This window comes from Zeus faber (assembly GCF_960531495.2).
Source record: "Zeus faber genome assembly, chromosome: 2".
Taxonomy (NCBI): domain Eukaryota; kingdom Metazoa; phylum Chordata; class Actinopteri; order Zeiformes; family Zeidae; genus Zeus; species Zeus faber.
Window position 1 is genome coordinate 30,236,024 of NC_137189.1, and position 12,500 is coordinate 30,248,523.

The window sequence follows — 12,500 nt, forward strand, 5'->3', positions numbered from 1 at the left end:
AATAACTCTGTCCTGTGGACGACCTGTAGGAGGACAGGAGCACAGCTTTCTGTGACACAGAAACCACCACCAAGCCCCCTCTTTGGAGAACTATTTCTACCATGTTTGGGTTTATAAACAACTGATCATCATTACTACACCAAGAGGGGGAGAATCACCACGGGTGAGACAAATGAACATAGAAGCAAACAAAAACATGTACGTGGAAAAACATGAACATAGACACATCAGAGGACAACAATGTATCAACAAAACAGAGCAAATTAAGTCCACGAAAATTGGAAGAGCACTTTAAGATTCAAGATTCACGTGGTCTCTTCCTGTCATAGCTATGGTCAGTTAATGAGGGAGGGAAGGAGAGGGATGTCACCAGGAGGTTGCTGGGGGTGTGTTCAAAGCAGGCGCTGGCGGTAAGTATGTGCCTATGATGATTCCACCTGTATGTGTGTATGTGTGTGTGTGTGTGTGTGTGTGTGTGTGACTTGTCCCAATTAGTTCCAGTGTATGAGGTCGGAATTATATCGTAGTGCAGCAGAAAAGGCCCCGCAGCCACACCTGAGACCCGCAGCCACACCTGAGACCCGCATCCACACCTGCACGCTGGACTCTGCGGGTCTCAGGTGTGGCTGCGGGACGCTCCACGACCGCAGGAAAGCCCCGAGCCCCATGCCCTGCAGCCACAGAAGACGCACCCGCAAGCGCAGCACCCGGGCCACGGGCGCCAGGCACGGACCACAGGCCCAGGAGTCAGGTCCCGGACTGACAGACCGACACCCCACCAGAACCACCCACCCCCACCACCCACCTACGCGCCAGATGCCCCACCCGGCCACAAGCCCCGAGCACCCAGCCACGTAGCTGAGTGCGCATGGTGCAGGACACCCTGAGGTCAGCCCCCCCTCCCACCAACAGTGACAGACAGCCATCTGTCTGTCCAGCCATCCCTCCGTCCGTCCATCCGTCCATCCATCCATCTGTCTGCCCCAGCCAGCCGCGCGTCAGTCCAGCCATCAGCCCGTCCATCCATCCATCCATCTGTTCATTAGTGCAGCCATCGGGCCGTCCATCCATCTGCCTGTCGGTCTGTCCAACCATATATCCAGACACCCTATTAGCCATATGTCCATCCTCTCCTATCCATACATTTATCCATCCATCCATCCATCCATCCATCAGTCCATCTGTCCGTCCTTGACATCCATCCATCAATTCATCTATCCATCCATCCATCAATCTGCCTGTCCATCCATCCACCCATCTATCCATGCATCTACCCATCCACCTGTCCATCCATCGGTCCATTGAATACAGAAACTTTAGTGGAGACAAAGAGACTAGTGAGTTCGCACAAATTCCATGAGTACAGCATCAGTCGCTCTTCAGTATTCTCATCTAAAACGCTCCATATTAATGGTCCAGACAAAATATTTAGAATCTCTTAACCATGCCAGTGTCAGATATAGTTTTGGTTTGGTTTCTAGTTAGTACATCTTACATTTTTTTTTAATGATCCGTGACCATTTTCCTGATGAAAACTCGGAATTGAAGATTTCTAATATCGTCTCTGTTTACCTTTTCTAGAAAAATTGAAAAAATATGGTAAGAAACCTGACTTAAAATGATCTCCTGGTCCCACCGACAGCTACGGTAACACGTTTTTCTTTTCAAAATTGCTTGATTTTGTAATCATTTGTATTGATGATTGTATTAACAATTAATTGTTAATTCCATTTTAAAAGGCGGCACCGCCATTGCTTAAATATGGAATGAACAAAATACAGGCACTCCTCACTTAATGACCTACCTGTTTAACGGCCGTTCGGACTTACGACCGGCTCTCCGACAAGTCTGTATTGTAAGCTGCGTACAATACCCCAGCGTCTCAGTGTACTCATCGCGAATTACCATTCATATACTATATACACTATATACACTATATATACTATATACACTATATACACTATATACATCTCATCACCGTTCTCAGTCTCAGTCTCGTTCCTGGCAGTCTGTCAGTCTATTCACTACACTTGTGTTCGGAATGGCCACGCCCCCTTCTCATGAAATAACACGGGTCCTGACTTATCGACCAATTTGCTTAATGACATGGTTGTGGGAACGGAACTCGTGGTTAAGTGAGGAGTACCTGTACAGCAAAATTGAGTACTGCAACTTAAAAATATATATCTAAAACTGTGAGTTACCACCAGGAAAGTGGTCAGCGGTAATCTGCGAACACTGACTAGTAATGGACTGAAACTCAATTTGACACCAATAGGGCATTTGAAGTATATCAATTGGAGATGAATCGGACACCATTCACAAACACTGATCCGTGGTAGAAAGTAAATATTATTATATTATATTATATTATATATCATAATTTTCTGCAATATTCTGCAGCCATAAAATCATTGACGTGAAAGGTGATTTCATTTGCCGTTTTCGATGACATCTACCCTTTTATGCAAACTGGTTTAAGGAACAGTTGGGCAAAGTGTGCTTTTCAAAGAAAAGGTTGACAGCTGTGTGACTCCATAATGCTCACTGGGATTCAAGGCACAAGAATCTCGCCACTGCCCCTCACTCTCAGCTCAGCTCAGCCAGTGATTATGATACAGTCATTACAAATGCCTATGTTACTGTATATTAAAAAAAACAACAATAAAACTTTCAGAGTATTTTTTTTTCAAAGTCTGTCATTCCACTCGTGCACATGTTATTATTACTGCCTATTGTTTTTTTGGCACGTGAGCTGCTGGGACTTGCAATTTCCCCTCTATCTATCTATCTATCTATCTATCTATCTATCTATCTATCATTCATATATCCAACTATCTTTCTGTCTGTCTATATACATTTTGCTGTAATTAAAATATTTATAAATTCTGCTCTTTGTTCTTGAGTAATTAGTCCCACCAATACTTGAACTTGAACTTATAAGGTACAATATTTGGTAGTTGCACTTCAAGTTCAATTCTCTTCCCATTTCTGTTTATAACGTTCTAGAACTGATCTAGAACTAGCAGCACAAGAACTTTGAACATTTGAGAGCAGACAGTAAAAAAACCCCAAAAAAACAGGGAACTGTGAGGGAACAACTAAAAAGCTTATGAAGGGCCCGCGCGACTTTTATTTTTGTTTGTTTTTGTTTGTGTTTCCCAGATATACTCACAAACACTCGCGTCCCATCTCTCAGCTCCCCCAGCTCTTCCCCTTTATTAGATCACAAGCACACACGGCGTGAAGGGTCACAGTCTGATCTCACGCACATGTTCGCGTACACACAACACACACACAAAACACACACACACACGGGGAGACAAAGACACTCTAATGCTTTCAAATACAAACTCACACACACACACACACACACACACACACACACACACACACACACACACCAAAAGACACCTCGTCCTGAGAAATGCAAACCGAAATACAATAATTTGCCACACATGGCCGACACGCACGCACGCACACACGCACTCACACATGCACGCACGCACGCACACCACACACACACACACACACACACACACACACACACACACACACACACACACACACACACACACACACACACACACACACACACACACACACACACATCATTTCCAAACAGTGTCTCCACCGGGTGGTGGGACAAAAGCTGGCTTATCACACTGCAAGAGGAGAACATTAATCTGCTTCTATTGTGAGTGGGGATAAACCCACAGTGTGCTGCACCCAATCTAATCTGTCCAACACACAGAGGAAGAGGAGGTAGGACCGCCCACGAGGAAGAGGATAGGGGAGATGGTGAAGATGAAGGCAATGAAGTGGACAGTGGAAAATATAAATAATGACGAGGGCGATGATGAATATTATGATAATGATGGTGATGACGTAGATGAAGTTGAAGATGATGATGATGATGATGAAGATGTAATGACAATGATGAAGGCTAACCACTGGGCCACACGAGAAGCAGCACGTCAGCGCTGGGAAAGCTGCACGGCAAACGCTTCAGATACGCTGCCATGTTCATCAATATGGAAGGTCGTTACACTCGGCCCCTAAACCCCTCACGTTTTTTTACGCCTGGGCTCTATTTTTCCGGGTGCAGAGCGTAAACTGGAGCGTAGAGTCCCATCGCGGTCCATCCAAAAGATGCAGGAAAGGCAGCAGAAAAACAAATGTCATGGTCTGGAATAGAGTTTATATTTTACATCATACTTGGGAAGTAGCTTTTTAAACTTTGGTCTGGTATCTGCCAGCAACACGGAGGCGGAATGGTCTCCGTGGTGCTTGGAGTCACTACGTGTGAGCTCTAGTCAAACTGACTTGTCAAGCAAAATATTTTTATCAGAAAGAAATCTGTAATTTTATTTATCAGGTATTATTAAGCTATAAATGTGTTTTATGAAACAATAGAATGAAAGCATTTTTGTCTTCATTTAATAAGCAAACCACAAATAACTGATAACAAAAAATTATGAGAAAACACTTAATTACAGAAACAGCTCAATAAATACACATATACAGACATGGACTAATTTGTTGGTACGCTTACAGCTCATTGAAACAATGAGCTGTAAAATGAAACATGCCTTTGATATGTCATAGAGTAAAGCAAAGAAACTGTGAAAAGAGAGAAATTATTGCTAAAGAGATCAATTATATTCTAAAATGGCCTGCACAGATTTGTTGGTACCCCTTAGAAAAGATTATAAATAATTGGATTATAGTGATATTTCTGTTTCCTTTAATTGGTATCACACGTCTTCAATCTTATAATCAGTCATTCAGCCTATTTAAATGGAGAAAAGTAGTCACTCTGTTGTTTGGTATCATTGTGTGCACCACACTAAACATGGACCAGAGAAAGCAAAGGAGAGAGTTGTTTGAGGGGATCAGGAAGAAAATTATAGACAAGCATGTTAAAGGTAAAGGCTATACAACCATCTCCAAGCAGCTTGATGTTCTTGTGACTACAGTTGCAAATGTTATTAAGAAGTTTAAGGTCCATGGGACTGTAGCCAACCTCCCTGGACACGGCCACAACAGGAAAATCGACCCCAGGATAGTGCGAATGGTAGAAAAAGAGCCAAGGACAACTTCCAAAGAGGTACAAGCTGAACTCCAAGGTCAAGGTACATCAGTGTCTGCTCGCACCATCCGTCACGTTTTAAGTGACAGTGGCCTCCACTTTTGAAAGAAAAACATAATAAAGCCAGACTGGAATTTGCTAAAATGCATATTGACAAGCCACAATGCTTCTGGGAAAATGTCCTTTGGACAGATGAGTCAAAACTGGAGCTTTTTTGGCATGTCACATCAGCTCTATGTTAACAGACAAAAAAAATGAAGCTTTCAAAGAAAAGAACACCGTACCTACTGTGAGACATGGAGGAGGCTCGGTTATGTTTTGGGGCTGCTTTGCTGCGTCTGGCACAGTGTGCCTTGAATCTGTGCAGGGCATAATGAAATCTCAAGACCATCAAGGCATTCTGGAGCGAAACATACTGCCCAGTGTCAGAAAGCTCTGTCTCAGTCGCAGGTCATCGTCCTCCAAGCACCCAAGAATGGATAAGAACAAAACATTGGACTATTCTGAAGTGGCCTTCTATAAGCCCTGATCTGAATCCTATCGAACATCTATGAAAAGAGCTGAACCATGCAGTCTGGAGAAGGGACCCTTCAAACCTGAGACAGCTGGAGCAGTTTGCTCAGGAGGAGTGGGCCGAACTACCTGTTGACAGATGCAGAAGTCTTATTGAGAGCTACAGAAATCACTTGATTGCCTATAAAGGTTGTGCAACTAAATATTAGGTTAAGGATCCCATAATTTTTGTCCATGCCATTTTCCTTTGTTTTATCATGTAAAATATTCTGTTAAATCAAAAATCACAAGCAAAGTCTGATTTCTATTAAATATGGAATAAACAATGATGGATGCCAATTACTTTCGTGCGTTTCAAGTTATTTCAGAGAAAATTGTGGGTTCTTCTTTTTTCGACGAAGGGTGCCAACAAATTTGTCCACGTCTGTATAGATTGTGGAAATCTCCTGCGTCCTACCCTGGTTAATGGGACAAACCCACAGCTGCCATCCCTGACTTCTCCTTCAGACCCACAGAGAAGAACCGGCACCGCCCTCCTCCTGTCAATAGCTGCAATGTATTTATAGATTATTGCTCATTCCAGAGATAAAACCTGTTGTATTCAAGCCAGAAGCTGCTGTGTGAAATATAAACAACAAACGCTAAACTCCCGAAAAAATCCAATCCAAAATCCAATTACATTAATAAACAAACAGTCTCCAAGTGTGAATGAAATGAAAAGTAAAAGGTTAAAAACAAAAGCAAAGACTCACTCACCAATAGAAAGTTGAGAAAATTCACAATTTGTTTCAGTTTAAGTTTAAGTTTAAAGTGGAAACAAAGTCGGACCCGGAAGGAATTGACGACTCGTCAAATGATTGACGTGTCGCTGACGTGTTGCTTCCGGTGTGGCCCCGGGGTTAGATCAGGGCTGGACTGGAACAAAAAATTGGCCCTGGCATTTTTTGGCCTGGACGGCCTAGCGAGGGGGGGCGGGAGGACGTGCTCATGAGAAGGGTGAGCGTTGAGTTGCCGGTGAGGGTGTGTGTGAGGGAGTAAGAAATGTAATTGGGCCAGCCCAGCGTCAGTATAGAAAATGAACCAATAGGTCCCTGTCCCTGCTTTATGGGCCGGCCGTTGGCCAAATTTTTTTTTATTATTATTTTATTATTTCGGCCCCAAGGTATGTCGGCCCTCCGGGAAAATGCCCACTATACCAGATTACCAGGGTGAGATGATGGTGAAGATGTAATAATAATGGTGATGATGATGATGAAGATAATAATGGTGAAAATGCAATAATGAGGAGGATGAAGGTAATAATGAATATTCTGTTGATGAAGACGATGAAGATAATGGTGTTGATGTAATTATGATGAAAATGAGGGTGGTGCTGCAACCATGAAGATGACGGTGAATGGTGAAGTTGAAGATGACAGTGAAGATGTGATGATGATTATGATGATGAGGGCTAAGATGACGGTCACGATGGCATGATGATGGAGATGTGATGATGATGAAGGTGAGGATGTGATGATAATGGAGATGATGGTGACGGGGAAGATGCTGGTGATAATGGTGTTTAGGAGATGAGAGAAGGAGGGAAGAGATTCCTAACGTTTTTGTGCGTGCGTGTGTGTGTGTGTGTGTGTGTGTTTGTAAATGTGTGTGTGTGTGTGTGTGTGTGTGTGTGTGTGTATCCTACCCTGGCCATGAGTTCATCCCAGCGTGTGTTAAAAGCGTCCAGTTTTTGCTGGATCAGCTCGTCCAGAACCCCGCCGTCCATCAGCGTCTGGGCCAGCTCCCGGATCTGGTTCCTGTTGTCCTCTGGGTGCTGCAGCAGGGCCTCCAGACTCTACAAACACACCCACACACCAACACACACACACACACACACACACACACACACACCCACACCCACACCCACGCACACACACACACACACACACACACACAAAAAAATGTTATGTTATTCACTCATATACAGTACAGATATTCAGGCATAAACACATACAGTATAAGCAGACAGACAGTTGCAAAGGCAGATACACACATTATACACACACACAGGCATCATTATTTGCCGCTACATCAGGGCTGCCTAATCGGTTGATCACGATTGACTCGTCGACTGCAGGGTCCACATAATGGATCACGCAAAACGAAAACAATTCCATCGCCATGTGTAGTTCAACTACATTGTACGGAGTACGGATCGTTTTCAGCGCTCATTGTTTGAGCCATTATAGGAAAGGCATACCAACCTGAACGACATTCAATAAAATAAAATAAATAACAATTACATATCATTTTATGTCTACCATTTTTTTGTTTTTGTTTTTATCATTAATTAATTTCAGACTGCTATGCTCATCGTCTGGAGAGAAATGCCCCAATCTCATCATGACAAATTCCTCTTATATGAAAATGTATTTGGGGGGAATGACCTGAATCAGATTCTCATGATATGAAATGTGGCCACTGTCCTACCGCTGAGAACGCTGTGCATACTGTATGATATTTTATCACTTTCCCCGGCAACTGAAAGTTCCCAAACCTCTTTAAGAATCCTGTCGCCTGGCACAGTTTGCATTACAAAGCGTAAGTTTGAATGGGAAGTCATGATCCTTTACTTAGTTCTAGCTCCTGAGGATAAAACTGTGGCTTCTGTGCCTGAATAGGGCCATGTTTTTTTTTCCCTCCGTTGTAGGTTTATACTGAATATCCCTGAATCCATTTTATGTGCCTGTCCCCGTCACTATTAACTCATCATTACTGTCCTTTACGGACCTCAAACTTTTAAATCTGCCTTTTTTTTTCCTTAAAGAACTAACTCTGCCCCCACCTTTTTGTCATCATCCGGCAGGGGCGAAAAAAACTTTTCAAAGAGCAGTTCGGGAAGTAGCTGAAATAATTACCTCACACATTCCCAGATATAAGTAATGATAAAACGAAAACTTTTTCAAGAAAGTATTTCCCTCTGTTCGGTGGCGAGCTACATCAGCTAGTTAAGACTGCATACCCCGTGTTATTCAGGACTTGGAAGGGGCGAACTGACAGGCAAACTGACAGGAATCCCAACTTTAGCATAAATATTATCAAATTAATAACAGGCGACCCACTTTCAAAAATGGTTTTGTGGTGACCCAATTAACAAGCAGCGTTATGTATTAAACCGCACCCCTGTAGTAAGCGGGATGGTGTATTGCATCAGGGTCCTGATCATATACAGTGTATAATATTTTGTGATCATGACCGGTTGCTATACATTATCCCTGACAGGGGTAGGTCTTAATGCCCGGTTGTAATTTGTTGCCTATATCCGATTTCTTTTTCCGCCTGTTTGCACCTACTTTCCACATCACCCATGTGGACATTTAATTTTGCGTCTTTAGAGGTACACAGCGTAGAAATCACATTTTAGGACTCGGAAGAAAGCGCAGAGCCCCGACTGAAGCCTGGCCATGTGCAACAGTGATCACTGCTGCTTTGACTCAGAGGGCTGTGTGTGGATCCGCTCTTTCACTGTCTAGTCTTTGACTTCTTCGCATTTTGCTTTTTAAACTTTTTATTTCTCTCGGCGCTGCAGTCACGACCCTTTGAAGCCGTTCACCCACATGCCAGACAAAATCTGCCCATAGACGGATTTATTTCAATTCATGCCTTTTTATTTTAGAGCCTGCACCGACTCCTTTCCCACAGGCTTAAAAGGCTGGTTACCTCAGCAACTCTCCATTGGCTTGAGCCTTTATCCTCCGTGACTTTACCGGCCAATTTTGAACCGCTGTAAATTAAGTTTTGTTTGAACTGTCGCCACCTGTACACGTCATGATTGTCGTATTGATTATGTTTGAGTCGCAGTGAACATCAAATACCGATCTACGCGTTGAGACGGAAGCCGCATCCGCTGATATCTGATTCATATCCGATTTATTCCCACCAAATGGATATGAAAACATCCAAATCTGTGTGTTTTTTTTCCCTTTAAGAGCTTCGTAATAACACATCCCACCTGTGTCACATGTGGGCAAAACATCAGAACTGGGCCATTTCAGTCGGCACTGTAAACGCAGCATTAGTATGGGAAATGACACACTTTGGTGAATGACCAATCAGGGTGATCAAAGGTTATCTTGGGCATATATCTGGCTTGGGTCCCAGCCGGCGCCTCCTCTCCTCCCTCCAGCCGCTCGCTACTCACGTCCAACGCCTCCTGCAGCTCCTCGGCTCCTCCCTGCATGCTGTCCGTCTCGTCCAGCTTCTGCTCTAACCTGTCCAGGAAGGCGTTTTCCTGCTCCAGGTAAGAGAGGAGCTCACACCAGCAGGCCCACACCTCCTGGAAACACACACAGACACACATACACACACACACACACACATATGCACACACACGCACACACAGACACACACACACACACACACAGATGCTTGTCAGTCAAATATACTGTACAGCATCAAGGGCCAGTGGCCTGGAACAACATGTCTGAGGAAATAAGGCTGGGTGAGTCAGTGCCTGCTTGATAAAACTGGACTTTCCAATACAGACTTGAATTGAGATGCTTTTAACTAAATTTTTTCTACTTGCATAAAATTCCCTGACTGTCTGTTTGTGTTTGCTTATTTTTTAAATCATAAACAGAATCGGTGTGCTTTTCCCCCACAGGCGATTAGCATAAAAAAAAAAAACCTTAAAGCATCAAATGCCGGTGTCCGAAAATAATTCATTTTACTGGACAAATTTGAACCTTAGTGCTGAAGTGCTGAAGTGCGGGCGCACCACTTGCCCGTCTTAACCGCGCTGTTGGGGAGGTGGAGCAGCTATATATTGTATGAGCAGTATTACCGGACATTTTGACCAGCAAGTTCATCATTTATCAGGGTTTGTTTTCCAATAAATTTTACAAGGTAAACAAAGGGTAATCAGCGGAGCGAAACGCCAACGAATTGATGTAGTGCTGTAAAGCGTAAGGCACTTCTCCCGTGGTTTCGAACCAGAACACAGAAGTTACATAGTGCAAGAACAAGCGTTGGGTGGGAATGAAGGAGGTTACATTCTCCATAAGTAAGAATACCATCAAAATGATTTTGAAGCTGTTATTTTAAGGGAGAAAAAGTTATCTCCCGAAAAACAGTCCGAAGAAAATTGAGAATCATGTTTTTTTATAATAGTTGAATAAAAAGTATAAAAAAATAAAAATAAAAATGGTTAAATACGTATATATAGAAAAAGCAAAAAAAAAAAAAAATGTAAATACAAAACAGAAATATAAAGATACATATAGATCAGATATATAAAAATATACAAATATAGAAAATGCAATACTATGCACAGGATCAATTATTGTTCTTGGTATATAGGGTATAAATTATCAATTAAAATTTTTACTAGGTACTAACTACATTAGCTGCATATTTACTCCTTGTAGGTCTTTTCTTATTTTGTTTGCTTTCATTTGATACACTCTGTGAAGCACTTTGCCTCGGCCAGCTTTATTTCAGCTCATTTATAATATACACAGCCTGTGGAGCACACGCTAACACACAATAGATGGCATGCACACAGACACACACTGTGTTTTGGTCCACCCTCTTTAAATTTTCAGGAGTATTTTCGTACTGCTCAGCACCCTGAGGTTATCAAACACGGCATTATCCAAACATGTATTTATTAAACACTGAGTGCAAAGAGGGCAAATTGAGGTCAGCAGATATCATATTAAATAGAGGCCGGGGAGCTGGGTTAAGCGGTATTTCTATTTATTTTTTTTGATTGTTTGTTTGTTTACATTGCCTTCAGGATGGCTGGAAAGAGAGGATGAGAGCGATAGAGCGGAGTGAGATCGATAACAAGTGATAACAAGAGACAATATTTAACAGAGAGGAGGAGAAGAGAGGAATGGAAACAGAAAGAAGAGAAGAGTGGCGATCTGGCTGATGTCCCGTCCGTTCAGTCGTCAAGGACACCTCGTCCTTCACGTTTTGACTCCGATTCTACTCGGGCACACATGATTCGACCAGACAGACGGAGAGACGGACAGACCTCCAGAGTTTTGCACTTCCCATCCAGGCGGCTGCAGAGTCGCTGGTAGTTTGCCGTCAGCACGTCCAGCTCTGAGCGCAGGGCGTCGTGGGCGGTCGGCGGGGCTTTGGCGATGAAGCTGTTTACGCTGTCCGTCAGCAGTTTGACCTTGAGCTCCTTGGAGTGCACCTCCTCCTGAGCCCTCTGAAAGAGAGAGAGAGAGAAAGAGAAAGAGAGAGAGAGACAAAGAACAGGCTGTCACTAGTAAGGGAGCCAATGGGAGGCCTCTGGGTCTCCACTCTTTTAGTAGAACATTTGCTTGATATCTGGATAAAAAATGATTTCTAGCTCTCCAAGTGTTGCTGGTCAAGACAAAAGCCATGAGCCGGCCTCTTGGCCACCGCTTCAGCCACGGACTACAACAACTGTCGCTCAATCTATTAAACATGTTTGGTGTTAAAGAGCACCTTTCAGCTTGGCATACCCAATGAATTAATGTGTGGGGAAATTAAGTCGAAATTTCATTTTAAAAAATTATTGTAATTCTCTTTTTTTTTTTTTTTTTTAATACATTTTGATTCGATAAAATATTTTCAAATAATCTTCTCCGACATTGTAAATTCATAACAAAATATCATATTTTTACACTTAACAGAGTGAATCCCATGAATATCGGTATTGTTCCGCCCCTCATCCACTGACACGCAGTGGCTCTGTTTGAAATGAGCAGAATGGAAAGGCAGAATGGAGGCAGGACGACGGGAGAGGGTAAAAACAGAGAGAGAAAGAAAGAGGCAGAAGTGCGGAAGGGAGGGCAGACGGGAGATAGATAGTTAGAAAAAAAGACAGAGCGAGAGAGGGGCGAAAGACAGAGACGGAGAGAAACAAAGGGAGAGG

The 12,500-nt window shown here is 43.1% G+C and overlaps 1 protein-coding gene across 3 annotated transcripts in view; it reads right to left on the reverse strand.

Moving 5' to 3' along the window:
• Positions 1-12,500, reverse strand: part of dmd (dystrophin) — a 177,783-nt gene that overhangs the window by 106,578 nt on the left and 58,705 nt on the right. For all 3 annotated transcript variants that reach the window (XM_080024117.1, XM_080024116.1, XM_080024118.1), the window contains exons 21-23: positions 11,625-11,807; positions 9,786-9,920; positions 7,290-7,439 (exon numbers count right to left, since the gene is read on the reverse strand). In XM_080024117.1, coding sequence (XP_079880243.1) covers positions 7,290-7,439; positions 9,786-9,920; positions 11,625-11,807 — 468 coding nt within the window. The remainder of the gene's footprint in view (positions 1-7,289; positions 7,440-9,785; positions 9,921-11,624; positions 11,808-12,500) is intronic.